Source organism: Gymnoscopelus braueri (assembly GCF_963280865.1).
Source record: "Gymnoscopelus braueri genome assembly, chromosome: 2".
In the NCBI taxonomy this organism is placed as follows: domain Eukaryota; kingdom Metazoa; phylum Chordata; class Actinopteri; order Myctophiformes; family Myctophidae; genus Gymnoscopelus; species Gymnoscopelus braueri.
Window position 1 is genome coordinate 35543572 of NC_137604.1, and position 17388 is coordinate 35560959.

At 42.2% G+C, this 17388-nt stretch overlaps 1 protein-coding gene across 2 annotated transcripts; it reads left to right on the forward strand.

Annotated features, from left to right (window-relative positions):
- Window positions 1-1360: 1360 nt before the first annotated feature.
- On the forward strand, window positions 1361-13937 carry colgalt1b (collagen beta(1-O)galactosyltransferase 1b; the record flags this gene model as incomplete). Of its 2 annotated transcripts, none has more annotated exons than XM_080414331.1 (12): window positions 1361-1713; window positions 5358-5468; window positions 5745-5862; window positions 7894-8028; window positions 8753-8957; window positions 9093-9212; window positions 9810-9886; window positions 11739-11845; window positions 12689-12821; window positions 13048-13175; window positions 13305-13511; window positions 13667-13937. In XM_080414331.1, the coding sequence occupies exons 1-12, from the start codon at window positions 1487-1489 to the stop codon at window positions 13935-13937; spliced, it is 1839 nt and encodes a 612-aa protein (XP_080270457.1). In that variant the 5' UTR covers window positions 1361-1486. The 2 variants fall into 2 exon arrangements, with proteins under 2 accessions (XP_080270457.1, XP_080270458.1); XM_080414332.1 differs by having other exon boundaries at window positions 1573-1713; window positions 5358-5473.
- Window positions 13938-17388: the final 3451 nt, after the last annotated feature.

The following is a 17388-nucleotide window of genomic DNA, read 5'->3' on the forward strand; positions in this document are numbered from 1 at the left end:
TACTATATTTAATAAATACCCTTTGTTTTGCCGTTTTCAAAAAAAAAACAACACAGAATCAAACGTTTTATGGTCATGATTCATGTCCTCTCATGATGGCTTGATTCGAGGCTTAAATTAATAGATATAAATATTTTTGGAAATGTCAATGGAAAAATGCATTGAGTTTTTTCTTCCGGCACCAAAAAAAACAGGAAGTGGGCGGGAACTGCGACGCTCTATTGGAAAATGTGATGGGCGCGGCCTATTTGGGTCCTCAGTGACGTCACTGGAGCGCCATGGGCTCGTACATATACATTGGCCACACCTGCAATAGAGCGTCGCAGTTCCCGCCCACTTCCTGTTTTTTTTGGTGCCGGAAGAAAAAACTCAATGCATTTTTCCATTGACATTTCCAAAAATATTTATATCTATTAATTTAAGCCTCGAATCAAGCCATCATGACATGACATGAATCATGACCATAAACGTTTGATTCTGTGATTTTTTTTTTGTTGAAAACGGCAAAACAAAGGGTATTTATTAAATATAGTATATCATATAATTAAATATAAAATAAAAAAAAATCACAGAAAAAAACGTTTTATGGTCATGATTCATGTCATCTCGTGATGGCTTGATTCGAGGCTTAAATTAATAGATATAAATATTTTTGGAAATGTCAATGGAAAAATGCATTGAGTTTTTTCTTCCGGCACCAAAAAAAACAGGAAGTGGGCGGGAACTGCGACGCTCTATAGAGCGTCGCAGTTCCCGCCCACTTCCTGTTTTTTTTGGTGCCGGAAGAAAAAACTCAATGCATTTTTCCATTGACATTTCCAAAAATATTTATATCTATTAATTTAAGCCTCGAATCAAGCCATCATGACATGACATGAATCATGACCATAAACGTTTGATTCTGTGATTTTTTTTTTTGTTGAAAACGGCAAAACAAAGGGTATTTATTAAATATAGTATATCATATAATTAAATATAAAATAAAAAAAAATCACAGAAAAAAACGTTTTATGGTCATGATTCATGTCATCTCGTGATGGCTTGATTCGAGGCTTAAATTAATAGATATAAAGATTTTTGGAAATTTCAATGGAAAAATGCATTGAGTTTTTTCTTCCGGCACCAAAAAAAACAGGAAGTGGGCGGGAACTGCGACGCTCTATACCTCAAATGGCCAGCATGTCCATTTGGCTTCAATGAAACCACTGGGTTCTGGGGGCTTGATTATTACAGGTTTATGCAGTGTGTACAGTACAGAAAGGCAAGTTCCCTTTAAACAAGCCTGGCCCTGCCCTTTAATTTAGTCGACTCCCCCTTCGCGTAGTTCGACCCAGACGTCATTTATAGTCGGCGTAACAACACAGAGACAAGGGGTCCCCGCCGGCAACATCTTTGCGCTTCTCTCTCGCTGTGCTGCCGAGTCAGAACATCGATTCTTCTGCAGTCACACACAGTGCCCGGGGCGGTGAGTGTCTCTCTCCCTGCCATGCACCGGGTCACCTCGTTGCTGCTGCCCGTCCTCCTCCTACTGTTGGCTCTGTCCCCGCGGTGGACCCGGGGCTACTTCACCGAGGAGCGCTGGAGCCCCGAGTCTCCGCTCCTCGCTCCCCGGGTCCTCGTCGCGCTGGTGTGCCGCAACGCGGAGCACTCCCTGCCGCTGTTCCTGGGCACCATAGAGCGCCTCAACTACCCGAAGGACCGCGTCGCTCTGTGGTGAGTGGAGTCGCATCTTTATTCTGGCCCTCATTCGCCAGTGGTGCAAAGTAACTAAGTACATGTACTCGTCTACTCGAGTACTGACTGTACTGAAGTAAAATGTTTAGGTACTTTTACTTTACAGGAGTATTTCCAATTTTCAATACTTTTTACTTTTACTCCACCACATCTCAGAGGCAAATATTGTACTTTTTACTCCACTACAATTACTTGAAAATTGCTAGTTACTTTGTAGATTTGGGTTATTATTACAAAACATAGCCTACATTTACTACTTCAGCCCTATTTAAACGTTGGCTATTTGAAAATAGCAGATCTACAAGCTCACAATGCCACGCGTTGTGAGCTTGTAGATCTGCTATTATCAAAATACTTTTACACATTTTAGACGGGACATTCTGCATAATAGTACTTTTGGTACTTTTAGTATATTTTGTACTTTTACTCAAGTAAATTTTGAATTCCGGACTTTTACTTGTAACAGAGTATTTCTACATTGCTGTATTGATACTTTTACTTAAGTAAACAATTTGAGTACTTTTTCCACCACTGCTCATCGCAACACAGACATTTGGTTGAATAGTAAAGCTGTTATTGTTGAAGCTCATGTCATAGTACTATACAGGTAGAGAGGGGAGCAGGGTTGCCATGTCCGCCATAAGCGACTTTGAGCTTGTTTTGCTGTAAAGTTGCTTGTAAATGTTGGTTAGTTGCGGGTTGCAGTTTTTTAGGCTTGCTTCAAAAGATTATTGTTATTATTTAAACCTGTGGTTCTCAAATATTTTCATGTCATGGACCCCCAAATTAATATGTATTTGTCCCTCCCTATAACCCCCATCTGAAAATGTATTGTGCCAGGGGAGCCCCATACTAGATTTGTGTTGTTAGAATGTTTCAAACATCTTCCAAATATTCCAAATTTTATTTCAAGATATTAGAAAAAAATAGCAGATCTACAAGTTTACTTATTCCTCTCACAAAATCTGGCAACACTGGAGGGTAGTAGTCGAACGTCTTGTGCGTGCGCCTGCGGTTGTGTCCGCGCCTCGCATCCGCGCTCAGCAGTTATCTTATCACATCACCGGATGATCTCTTATTAAATAGGCCTCATCCAATGAGTGATATGCATCGGGGTACGGGTCGTGGTGGTATTCCATGCATTCCATTTACAGTGGGGAGCCTAGGCCTGCTGGCGTGCGAGCAGAGACGTGTCCAAAAAGTTCCATTCAGTCACAGAGGCTTCTCTCTCTCTCATCGCCCCTTCTTCCCCCTCATCCCCATTCCCCACCCTTTCTCTTCTCCTCGCCCCCCTCCCTCTTCCCCTTCCCACATCCCCTTCTCCCAGCCATTCCAACCAAACATACCAGAAAGTTCGAGAAAGTGAAATAGATTCTTGGGCACAGTAACTACTGTATTTCAGATGGTATGGACCTGGCTATAAACAAATTCACAAATGAGTTTAAAATACTGTATGTCTCTCTGAGACTGAGTAACAGACTCTTACTGTACTTAATTCCATCCCCTCAGACTATTATCTTGAATCTTCAGCATCTGGTATCTGGAACATTAGTTCCCCTGCAGGCTGCATTCCGTTTGGTTATTCAGTCCTAATTTTCGATTACCCCTTGATGTTTTGGAATTCATATTCAGCTTGCATGATTTCTACATAATGTAACCCAGTGACAGCTGGAGGAGTCTTGTTTTAGTTTTTTTGTTAGTTACGTTTTCTTTAAACATGTGTCTGAAAGCTCTATATACTTTTCTCTAATGTTTATACTGTACATCTTTTCACCAAATGATGGCCAGTAGACTGGAATTTCTTCAGTAAATTATGAGGTTACTCAAATCGCACTGCCTGAGTTGCACTTCCCTCTTTTGGTTGAAACAGCTTGAATTTAGATTTAGTTTAGATTACAATAGCATGTGTTACTCTCTCTGCACATACCTACATTAAAGGGAGTGTAAGTGATATATTTCTTCGCAATTAAAACAAATATAGTGCTATATTGTTTGTTCAGTAACAGCCAGGGGTTTTTAATAAACAGAAAATGCACTTTCAGGTCGGGATACCAATATTATCCAATTTGGAGAGAGACCCCCACAAAGATCATTTATCAGCTTCGATTTCACTGCGTTTTTCTCAGCTAACTCATTTGTTTCATCACTTCCACATTTCACTTGTTTATCCCGTGTGTATGAATCTGTATCTCGACCTGAAAATGTAATTTCTGTTTATTAAAGAGTTGGAGAGATGAGGTAACCCTGTTACTGAACAAACAAACGCAAGCAATGATTGCTATTGGAATTGCTATTTAACACTTATTTAAAAAGAAATTGCGCCGCAAGTTGTCGCCTATTCGCATGCTGTGTGAAGGGCCAGTTAGATCCCCTTTACATATTCTCGTGCTTGTCCCTTCTGTCACAAACCACCTCTGCATGTGACTCTTCACAGACCTCTGCCTCTACCATCTCAAAATGATAACCAAAACCAAGATTTTTGAAGGGGGTTTGGTTTTATCTTTATCCTATTGGTGCAGTGTTGTACTTCAAATACCAGACATTGTATTGCAAATATATATGAAGAGGACAACAAACATATGGACATGAATATTATTACATTACAAGTGTACGGCCATCTGCCGATGCCTGTAGCTCTGAGACAAGTGTGACAGATAAAAGATGGATCTGGCAAGTTAATACACACGCATACTGTACGTGTACATTCACTCAACGTGTGCTGCATGATGTGAGTGCTGCAGGGACTTGTAGACTTGTGGCGCTCACCTTCCCATGAGGAGATATTTCATCATACCATAAATCATACTCTTTCATGTGTTTCTCTGTCTTCCCCCAGTCTTTATCGTCAAGGCGTGGTGCCATCTTCGGCACGCCGGCAACAGCTAATATTACTAGCTATAAACCCCTTTCACTCACTGTCACTCTGACTGAGAGGGAGGGAGGGAGGGAGGGAGACAGAGAGAGAGAGAGAGAGAGAGAGAGAGAGAGAGAGAGAGAGAAAAAGATGGATTTTCTCACGTATAGGTGATGGTCCAGCATTTCCATGTTACAGCACCACAGCCAGATGTTAAACCAATACCTGCAGCACGCTAACTGCCACACAGTCAGTATATATACATGGCTGGGGGCATTTAAGAGTGATTCATACTTTGTCGTAAAGATTGATCAAATAACTCAATGTGTGGTGTTTTTAGTAGAAAATCAGTTATTTGCAGTGAGTTGCACGGGTATATGGGGAAATATAAAGTGGGCTTTACACATTCTCTCTGTCACTCTTGCTCTCTTACACACATATCTAGCAGAGAGCTCTTATGATAACACAGACAGCAAAGAAAGAACAGCCCCTCCCACACACACACCCCTTTGTTCTTTGTTCATCTCTGTTCACGCTTAACATGCAATGATGACAGCCCCACGAAAGCAATGAAAGGCCCGAATATCATCCCATAATTCAGAACAAATTTCTCCCATTGTTTGTGGCACCACTGATAAAGGTGCTAATAGGCCTACTTGTGACTTATACTTGTATCTCTTTGTCTGTCTGTCTGTCTGTTTCTATCCTTTTCCATTTGTTGTGTCTGCCTCCCTCTCTCTGCATTCTATCACCTTATTCTTGCCCACAGGGTGGCGACAGACCACAACATAGATAACACCACCGCCATCCTGAGAGACTGGCTCATTAAGGTGCAGAATTTCTACCACTATGTGGAATGGAGACCTCTAGAAGAGTCCAGGTGCTGTATGTGTATATGGACATGTGTATGTGAAAATATGACATAATAATTATAAATACACTGTTTGTTTGTTTGTTTTAATTCTCAGTCTTTCTTTACTCATCATGACACATTTTAAAATTCTATTTGTACTCTTTTTCCTCCTCTTTCTAAAAACTCTCAAATGTGTTGATGTCTAATGTGACCTACAGTATATGAGCAACCCAACAGTTCATATTCCTCATACTATATCTGCAAAAAAATCTGTTTCAAATTTTGTGTCTGTGCATTCCTCAGCGGCTATGAAGATGAGGAGGGGCCAAAACAATGGACTGATCTTCGCTATGAACAGGTTATGAAGCTTCGTCAGGCAGCACTGGACACTGCCCGTGAGATATGGGCAGACTACTTCCTGGTGCGTCACAACTATAAACATCCTATTCATGGCATTTCATTATTCAGTGATAGAATAAATTGCAAATAACAAGAGAGCAAATCGTGCAAAATGTGAAGAGAAAGTAAAGCAGACCAAAACAAATACAGAACAAATACTGTATGACTCAGCGATGTGTCAGATTTAGAGCAAGTTTTTATTGTTATGCACTTACAGACAATACAGCTATGGCAACATTCCAGGCAGTTAAATCCTTGTACCTAGAGGAGGCTGTTGAGGAGGCTCCTCAACAGTGTGGACAAAATAGATAGGAAGGTCAAAAGAAAAGTGCACTCCTGACAGCGCGGATCTCTGCCAGGCCGGGTTGCCTACCCAGGGCTGTGTCAGTCATGGGGTACAGCTGCCAGGACACGAAGATGTTGTGGGGGAAATAGAGTTTGTTGGACAGGCAATGCAACTGTTTGCGTTTGTGGTGCTGGTGCCCCCTATGGGCAGAAGTGAAAGCGATTTTGGGAGGAAGATACTGCACGCACATCCAGTTCAAAGTCCAGGTGCAGAACAAACAGAATATCAACAAACAAATAACATAAAAACGAATAATGTCCGCACACTAGTTTAATGCTCAGCTTTGTTTATTGCGCAAAACAATGTTTTCAAATGTTGTTGAGCGCAGTACACAAAGCAGAGCATTAAACCATTGATTTTATTATTTTTCATGCACTCTATAGAGGCTCCTCAACATGGTATTCCAATTAGGGTATGATTGGATATTGCGTTCAGCAGAAACATCTGACAGATAATCTTGATTACTTGACTTCAGAGATAAAGTGTGTATGAGTTTTGGGCAAAATTGTGGGGAGTGTCAGTATGCGTACAAAGTTTCACGCTGATCGGTCCAGCGGTGTCCGAGATTAGTTGCTCACAGACGGACAGACAGACTCAGAGACAGACTCACGGACAGGGGGTGACACGGTCGATAACAAAATAAAAATAGCTAAAATAAAATAAAGAAGCAGTGCAAATAGCATATGTTGCAAAAATTAAATGGCCTCTGTATAAGTGTAGATTGTGAGACTGTAATCCTTTTCTATACATATAATTTACATGACTATATACTGTATATGATAAATAGCTCAGTCACGTGCAGTACTGAATACTTACTGCGGATGCACACGTGTATGTGTGATGGTATAGTCCACATCTGTGGCCTGCTGTGTTCTTACAGTCTACTGTAAAAAACAACAACATGTTACATTGTATATTAACTGCATGATCTACACATTGTAAACAACAGCAAAAGCTTTAAAGTGAAATAGAATATAGTATCATGATTATTTAAAAATAAAAGTTACAAAGTAACTTTTGGCCTAAGGGTGGCACTAGACTAGAGTAATGGCCACCAAAATGAGTTGGATCTGAGGAGCGTGAAGGTGCACAGTAAAGTTCATGGCAAAGCCAGTATTTTTCGAGATTCAAGATATAAAAGAAACACTTCACTATTCACTGTGACAGCTGCCGTGCCAAATAGTGTGAGAACATGATAGCAGGGTTTTCCATGTGAAGAGTAACAGCTAAACTGAAATCAATTGGAGCCAACATTATGGCTGAAGAAAATCTCAGTCGACAGGAAACTTAGTTTGTGACTTAAGCTGTCATTCAAACACTGCTGTAGGATTTGGTGGTGAAACACATGCAGATAAACAAACATGGGGTTAAATGTTGGGTTGAGCCACTGGAAAGACGCAGATTCTCTGGCCACTGAACAGTCGTCTTCCTAAATACATAGACGCCAGTGTAGAGAATAGCTTACTGCACATGTAAATACAGTCTGTCTGCATGCATTGGCTCATGTCAAATAATAGGTTGTTTAATTAGAAGGAATGGTTTAGCTGTGCCCAGTGTGCTCTGTGATCAAGCCATGTTGAATGTTATGTAATTCCCTCAGTGGTTGGTGGTGGTATATTTTATAGTGCGTGCTGCATTTGTGCACATGCCGCATGCGTATGTGTGTGTTGCACACATTGATCCATGTACCTCTGTCCTACATTTTAGGTGGCTGATTGTGACAATCTGCTGACCAATGAGGATGTGTTGTGGGAGCTGATGAATGAGAACAAAACCATCGTAGCTCCCATGTTGGAGTCCAGAGCGGCTTACTCCAACTACTGGTGTGGCATGACGTCGCAGGTAACATGCATTGTATTCTTTTGCGGTGTTCACCACGTAAACCAGCTTTAAAGTGTTTTATTCCAAAATGGGAGATTCACCATTTGAAAAAAGTGACTTCTACTCTAATCATAGAGAAAGTAAAATTGTTTTTGAAAGAACAAACGGAAAGGGGAAAAAAAGCTACAAGACATTGGGCAATCAAACTCTTATAATTTTCTTGAGGAAATTATAAGTATCACTTACACTACAGAATAGGGAAAGGGCCCCATCTCTAACTAGAGTGCCTTCCTGTGTAAACGCTGTTTCCCCATCACCACTTTTATTCATGTAAACATGAGTTACAATGTTTACATGAATAATGTAAGCATGACCTGTCCTGCCTGGGATCCAGACTGCTTCGCTACGTTCGGCGGATCTTTTTTTCTCACTCGCTACACAGTCTGTCGTATTTTAATTACGTAGGCAAGTCAGGAAGTGACTCGAGTTGTACATTGGACAACACTGGTTCCCCCCCCCCCCCCCCCCTACAGACCAATCAGAAGCCGCGGCCCGTTTTCTCCCGTTTGTGCACGGAGATAGTAGGCTTTCCAGACTGTGTAGCGAGTGAGAAAACAACGCCGAACATAGCGAAGCAGTCTGGATCCCAGGCTAGGACCTGTCTGCATTTGTAGTAATTGTAAATACATGACTGTTAAAGCGTGAGTTTTCTCTGTAAGACATTGTTTGTGTACATTACCTGCAGGGTTACTACAAGCGTACGGCAGCCTACATGCCCATTCGTAAGCAGGAGCGTCTGGGCTGTTTTGCTGTGCCGATGGTCCACTCCACCTTCTTGGTCGACCTGCGTAAGGAGGCCTCCCAGCAGCTTGCCTTTTACCCTCCTCACCCAGAGTACAACTGGGCCCTGGATGATGTCATCATCTTTGCATACTCAGCGCGCATGGCAGGTGATGGGAGTGGAAGGGACGCTTACTTGTCGTTGCTCGAGTACTATTTGTACCTGTGTGTTTCCGTGCATGAATGCATGCCTTTTTTGGTTTCTGTTAACCTGTTCTGTGTGGCCTTTGTCTTTCTAATGACAGATGTACAGATGTATGTATGCAACAGAGAAACCTATGGGTATTTCCCAGTCCCAATGCGCTCCCATAATACCTTGCAGGATGAGACAGAGAGCTTCTTGCACACAGTGTTGGAGATCATGGGTGAGTGAGGTGTTCAGAGGGGACATCAGGAATATCAGAACCATGTCAAATATTTCCCTAAATCACACAGTTGATCTCTTCTGTATACATAAAATAGCAACTGGAAAGCTCGGTACAACAACCTAGTCTGACCCTTTTTAGTTTTTCGTGGAACGCTAGGTACAAGCGGCCTGCTTGGTGAGAACAGTCGAGGCGGACTACACTACAGCCCCTTATATTAAGTTAGGAACTAGTTTGGCAAAAACTGTTAAAACGACGGAGACAACGCTCGGCAGGACGACTCGCTCACCTGACGGCTCGCTCGCCGGTGCCTCTCGTGGCTCAAGACCGCCCCAGACCACTCAGTGCCATTCAAGTTACAGTATGTCGATAGGGACAGAATCGTAAATCATGTCCGCCCCCCCCCGCCCCCCCCCCCCAGTCTTCCGAGATCGCCGGATTTGACTGGGTCTGACCGTTCCGAGGTTGGTGTATTTGACCGTCTCCGACTAGGTTGTTGTACAGAGCGTTGTTGTATTCCATAAAATCACATATCTGACCTATGATCACAGGCACGGTGACCAGGAAGATATCGACCCCTGTGTTTCTCTCTTGCAGTGAGAAATCCCCCATTGGAACCATCCAGTGTTCTGTCTGTTCCTCCCAAAAAGCCAGACAAGTTGGGTTTTGATGAGGTAAGCATGAACACGCTGTTTTGTACACACCCACATACATTCACACGTACTGTATCAGCCAAATGCAAACAGGAGAAAACCACTCCTGAATCCTTCTCATAAAATTTTGTCAACAACCGCAAATTTCCCAGAATATCAAAACCCTCTTCTGGCAACTTCAGGCAAAACAAGGAACCGCCCAACTGTGCAGTATCATCTGCCATCAACTTCACACTCACGTTTCTTAGTGCTGCAACACCTTTTCTTGCATATTTTTCCAGTGCCAACTGCTTTTCAATTTCTGCTTGTTGTTTCCATTCATCGTGCTCTGAATGCAACTCAAATGTAAAATTATTGGTTGGCAAAAACAAAAACATACTAAAGCTATGAGGTGTGTCAATCAGTGTTATCAGTGTGTCAGCAGATGGTTGAGTGCTTGGATGATGAATGCAAGCTGTACTATAAAGTTAATCTGAAGCTCTTTGCACAACAAGTCTGACACATTTTTTTATTGGCCAATCAGTTTTGAACACATCTGAAAAAAAAAAACTGCAGGCCTCGAACTGGGTTAGATTGAAAAAAAAAGAAAGAAAAAGAAAGAAAGAAAACGGCAATTTAATTTCGCAGTAGGTGTTTCGGAGGTCATCTCATTGTGAAAATAAAATGGACTCTGTGTGCAATGGGCTCAACAAATGGCTAAAGCTGACGAAGACAGTGCGAAGTGGAACAGCCAGGTCTTAAATACCCCTGGGAAACTGGCCAGCTAGGTGCTGATTGTTGCGAACGCAGCGGAAGGAGGCGCGCCGAAGGCGCGCCTCCGCGCAAGTGGAGCTTACTATGAAACCGTGCTCGGCTTGTGAGTGTGTGTGTGTGTGTCCGTGTGTGTCTGTGTTCACTGCCTGCCTGCAGCTCCTCTGAGATAAGTAAATGTCCAATTTAGACGTACCATACATCAAATGAAAGGTCTTTGAAAACTGAACACACCTGTCAAGGTTGCGTTTAAGCCTGCCCCTTCCCCCGGAAGCCACGCCCCGGAGAAGGCTCCTAAAAACTCCCCATTGAAACCCCATGTTAAATGAAAAGTGCCCGAATCGCTCCAAAACTTTTTCTACCCCCCCTAAGTGGGGGTCTACGAACAAATACTTCGGGCTCGGATTTTGGCTCCGCCCCCCGGAAGTGGGTGAAACAGGCACTTCAAACACTTTGTTGAATTGTTCAAAAACATTCAAAGTTTTTTTTTAGTGAATTTGTATTTTTCTAAGATGCTCCCTTTAACGCAGATTTTTTTTGGTGACTTTTTTTTAAATCTTTTTTTTTCATATTTATTTAAAAAAAATTGCGTTCGCTTACCGCGTTCGCGCGTCTTACTTGTGCTCCTAGCGCTGATTACAGTCCACCAGGGAACTGCAGTATAACACAGACAAACAAGGGGAAACTAGTGATTCCCAAGCCACAAAGCCATTTGCGCGGAGGGAGCGCTTGATTTGACATCCTGCATATGTGCACGTTTTTACAACCAGTGCATGACTTTTTAAATCACTTGAAAACAAACAAGGCAGGCACACCAACAGCAAGGCCTTCAGGCGTGTGCAAGGAAACCACTAAGCAAGTGAGTGCCCGCACCGCGCATCCATGGTCTCGCACGTCGATGAGCATGCCGCCCGAGTTGGCAAGCCGTGGTGGATGGAGTAAGTTATTATGTGAACCAAAATGATGCTTCCTCCCTGGCATCTCAGCCAATCACAGCAATTCGGGTCTGGATGTTTAGCTCGATTGGCTTGGGAATCACTCACATGCGGCCCTACTGAAACAGGGGTGCCGTCACATATGATACTGGACATCATCATCTCAAGTTTTACTTGTGTGTGTTTAGGTATTCATGATAAACTTGGTACGGAGAGTGGACCGGCGTGAACGAATGCTAAGATCATTATACGAGCAAGAACTCAGCTGCAAGGTCATTCCTGCTGTGGATGGCAAGTACGTTTGTCATCTTTACTTCCCATCTCCATTATTTCTCTCTTTTGTCATATCCTATATTTGGAAAAACAGGACTAAGCAGAAAACAAGGTAAACATAAAAAGGTAGACCTACTGGTAAAAAAAAAGAAGAACAAAGGTGCCATACAGTACTTACACTCAAAATTGTATTTTTAGATTGTGTCCATTGCAATAAAAACATTATGTATTTATGTTTCTCAGTAAAAAAAGAAAAGAAAGACCTAGATCAGTAAATCCAGATAAAATCTAGTAATACTGAAAACAACCTGTTAACCTTTCAGTGTATAATGTCAGATGTTTCTGAAGAACACTTCCAAATCTGTCCTTACTACCCCCAAGGAAGCATTACTGCACAAAGTCCTGTTAGATGGTTCATACAGTCAGCGTTTTGTGATTAAGTGAATTTGAATGCTGTCCAGCCAGAACAAAGGGCGTATATGACATAATTCTATTCACCTTCATTGTACGTTGTACAACTCACTATAAATTGAACCAAATCTATACTGCACATCTATTTCAGATCTTTGTCAAACGTCATAAAGAGTGACTTGGCATAGATTGTGAATTAATTGAATACCAACAGTACCTGAAACCCTTCGCTACTTGGCTATATTCACATAGTGGACATTTTGTTCTTACATCATACTCGTGAGTGTGGGCTACGCCACCCTGTATGATGTAAGAGCAAAATGCCATGTGAATATGACCTGTCACTCCTACATACCTGATGGAAACCTTTTTCACCGTCCTCAAATTAACTTTCATTACTTACATCTCTACCTTCCTCACCTCATTGCCTGTCTTTCCACTTGGCTTCTCGCAGGGCTCTGAATAAAACTGACGTCGAGGCAATGGGTATTGCGATGCTACCAGGCTACAAGGACCCCTACCACGGTCGGCCGCTCACCAAAGGGGAGCTTGGCTGCTTCCTCTCCCATTACAACATCTGGAAGGAGGTGAGCTGCTCAGGCAAGCCACAAGCTTCTTGGCCTACCTTTTGTGTTTTGAGCCCAAGGAAAATAAAATAGAAAACATTTGCATGTTTGTGAGAGCAGTTTGCAAAATACTAATGCAGAAGTGGTATATTTATACAGAATATACCAACATTGATAGTAAAAGAAGCTCTGTGATTAACTTAATTGTAGTTGGCATGTATTTGGCAAATGTTTTGTCTGTGTATAGATTGTAGATCGTGGTCTCCACACCTCATTGGTCATAGAAGATGACCTTCGCTTTGAGGTGTTCTTCAAACGGCGTCTCCAGAACTTGTTGTATGAGGTGACGACGCACAAACTGGAGTGGGACCTCATGTGAGTGTCGCCTCAAAGCAGATGCCCATACTTAAATTAAAAGGATTATTTCTGTAGTAGTGTTAGCTGTCTTCATGGTTCTGCCTGCCTGTCTCTTGACAAGTCTCTGTTTCAAACTCTTCAACACAGTTACATTGGGAGGAAGCGGATGCAAGTGGAGCACCCGGAAAAATCTGTGCCGAAAATACGCAATCTGGTGGAGGCAGATTATTCCTACTGGACTCTGGGTTATATGATAACATTACAAGGTGCCCAGAAGCTCCTTAGGGCGGAGCCTCTGTTGAAGTTGCTTCCTGTCGATGAGTTCCTTCCTGTGATGTACAACAAACATCCTACGTGAGTCCACCCACTCTCTGCTCTTCATAATCTGTCTTTTTCTACCGCGTCATATTTTATTTTCAATTTAGTTTTTGCTTCTTTCTTCCTCTGTTATTCCATATCCTTTTTTCTTTCTTTCTTAACTTAACTAACAGACTCATCTCTTTCACCAGATCGGAGTACATGGAACACTTTGAGCAGCGGGACCTGCGCGCGTTCTCTGCCGAGCCGCTCTTAGTGTATCCAACCCACTACACAGGAGACACCGGCTACATCAGCGACACAGAGACCTCTGTAGTCTGGGACAACGAGTCGGTCCGCACAGACTGGGACCGAGCCAGGTCCAGGAAAACCCAGGAGCAGGAGGTGCTGAGCTCTGAGGCCCAGAACTCTGACGTACTACAGTCTGAACTGGAAAATATGAGTGCACGGGATGAGCTGTGATGAAGGGGAAGGGGGGCTCTGGCAGTTAGAAATGGGGATAGGAATAGAAAAGGCTGTGATAAAGGGGGGAGTGGATGAGAGGGGAGGTAATTTAGGGGTAGGAGGGTTAGGACGGGGGTAGATGAATGAAATTAGATGGGGCAGTTTGGTAGAAGAGGGACACAGGGCATATGAGGGACAAACAAGTGACTGTAAAGAGGTTCTTTACTCCTTTCCTTGTGCCCAACCTCAAGAGGAGGTTTGAGTTAATTCTTGAAGAGTCAGCTAGCACATTTTCTTTAATTTATTGCTTCTCTTGCATGTCTTTTGACTAATGGGGCTTTCAGACGCAACAGGACAGCGGCACCACTGCGCAACTCTTATTTCCAATGGCTTGCGCAGGCATGGAAGGCAAAATGGAGGAAATGATGATGTGTGTGTTTGAATTTCCTGAATTATATGACACAAGTTTGTGTTTGTATCGAGACCTCAGGAGGAAAGTCATATCTTGGAAACATGTTTCCACCCAAGTATAGGCATGTCAGATGTGTTTTAACAATCAGGTAGCTTTTGTAGGTAGGCAATATGTGTAGTGTAGGTTGCCTTAGACTTACAAGTCAGTCTCTAACTCTCTATACGCTTCGCTTAGCTAGACTCGAAAATCTCTCAGCTTTAGGTTTCAGGTTTAAACTTGCATTGCAGAACCAATATTATATGATTGGTTTCCAATGCAATAAGCGTAGTAATTGTTACCGGCTGTTCTCGCTACCATTGTAGCAACTACCTTGCGTTTAGGATTCTCCTCGATTGGTAGGAAGAAATCTCTGATCGTCTGACTTCACAAGACTAGGTTAGCCTACACAGTATATGATAAACATAACTTAGCTTAGGTTTGTTATGTGTTCCCCATGATGGCTCTACAGACCCATTACAGTGTCTTAATTGAGGTAATGAGGTAAAGACGTATAATTATCATACATAATATTTTATTATGTAGTAGTCCCACTAGAAGTTTTGAAAAGGGCCTTTCTGTGTGGAGTTTGCATGTTCTCCCCGTGTCCCCTAGGGTAGGTACCCTCACAAAAACATGCTGTAATCCTGGTCTCTATACTGCCTCCCCCTGGCCAGCCTGATGGAGGGGAAAGGAACTGGTTGGAATAACGTGTTCCTTCCACGCGCTACGTCCAACCGGGGAAACTCCCCCCTGTCGGGTGATAAGAAGGCTTGTTCGCTCTCATGCATTGAAGGGGGCATGAGCTCGGCTCTGGGCTCTCCCTAGGCTGGCAGAGGGAGTGTAGTGCCCAGGATTACTTAGACAATTGGCACTGGGTGAAAAAAATGGGGTTGCAAAAATCGTGGGATAGAAAGTTTGTGAAAAAAAAGAAAAATACGTTTTGAAAACTGCCTATTTGCTCTGTCCTCCGCGACTCCCCTGAATAGTGTGCTGTACACAGCGGTGAGCACAGCACAGCAAACAATTGTGTTTTGTCTGAAAGGGCCTTGAGGCCTGATCCAGGAACATTTTATTTTAGTCGTCTTTTAGCCCCTTCCAGTCCATGCTACATTTAGTCATCATACAGTATCATGTACATTCCCTAATTGATTTATTTTCTTTTAAAGAGAAACACTATATAAAGCAAAGATATTTTTGAACATGCTATATTTTCATCCTTGTTAAAGGATTACATTGATATTTGTCACCAAAGTTCAGCTAATTAGAAAAACCTGTGATGTTTAACTTATAAGTCCATATTGTATAGTACGTTTATTAAGTGTAGACTACACGTCCATATTGTCTATCACCGTTTATCAGTTCCTCTGTGAGTGCAGCGTTTTTTCTCTCTCCATTCACTGTCGTATGGCAAAATAGGTCTCAATATCACACTTTTGAAACAAACAAAAAGAAAGCCTATTCTGCCAGGATGGCAGTGGCTCAGGTGGTCTGGGAATTGGAAGGTTACCGGTTCGATCCCCGCCTCCTCCTGTCTCCTTGTCGAAGTGTCCTTGAGCAAGACACTGAACCGATGACGAGACTAGTTGGTGGCCTCTGTAAATGTGAATATAATGCACATTGTAAAATGTAAATCGGATAAAGTGGCTATAGAAATGCAGACCATGACCATGTATTGACAGCATATTTCGACCTTATGGGACAAGTGATGGTGACAATGACAAATATAAGCAAAAAAAAAAGAGGACCAGGTCTTTTTGAAATACTCAGAATACGATTTACTCGCATTCATTTATAGTACAGTATGTGTTAAAAGTGTAATTCTGCCCGATGGCTCAGCTGGACTATGCTCCCTATGGGCGCAAGGACCTCCGGCCCACATCTTGTCTTGCATTCTCTCATCTCTCTCTCTGCCCTTGGTCTCCCGTCTCTCCTCACTGACCTATCTGAAATAAATCTTACCACCCTGGTGCATTGGCACGCAGTAGCTCTCTCTTGTAAGATTAGCCTAAACAGATAAAATGCAGATGCCTACATTATTAACACTATTGGCATGAAATTAAAAGCGCCAGAAAAGGTGAAAATCACCTTGAATGAGGCCCCGTAGAGAATGGGGTATATAGTAGTACAGTTGACAGTAACAAAGTGTTGTCACCGTTCAGTGGTTGCCGCAGGCTGTGCAATCTTGTGAATACCCCAGATGAATAGTACCTTTTTTTTTTACACCAGCGTTATGTCACCAAACTGGGCAGGGCTTCTAACAGCTCTATACGATGACAGTGAAAGTAGAGAGAACTCACTCACAGATAAATGAACAAATGATTGACAATATTTGTAGTTCATTTGACAGGTACCTATACAATCCAAGGTTCTAAAAAGAAGTTCATTATCCCTTTAAAGTTGCATGTGTACATGCATGTAAGTATATGTTTTGTGCTGTGGTGTGGTGGTTGTACAAGGATACTGTATTACTTAACAGTAGGTTGAGTCACCGCACTGTTTAGTTTTCAAGCAGTTCTTTGACAATCTATGTAGATTATTTTTGTATGGTGTTCATACGGTAATAGTTAATCAATAGTACACAATTTATAATTAGTTTATGCTAAAATCCATATTCATTGACATTGCTAAGATTAACTTTTTGATATGTTTCCTCCCAAACGGAATATTGCCTTTAATCAAAATTGAATGGCACATTAGTTGCATTTTGTTTGTTGAAGTATAGCTCCAACACTAATTTAATGTTTCAAACATTTCTAACACATTGAGTCACTTTTTAAGTTGTGCCTACCAAAGAATAAAGGACTTTTGTAATGTAAGGGTTGTTTGGTAATGTCATTTTTCAGTAATTTAGCTTATCCAAAAAACAGAATGTACATTCACTATAGCCCTGCATAGCTCAGTTAAAAGTACAATACAGCACTATTTACTGTAGATGATGCACAGTGGCGCATACTATTTTTATTCCTGAGTGTCTACCTCCGACACTGGCGCCAAAATGACTATAGGCACCGGAAATGT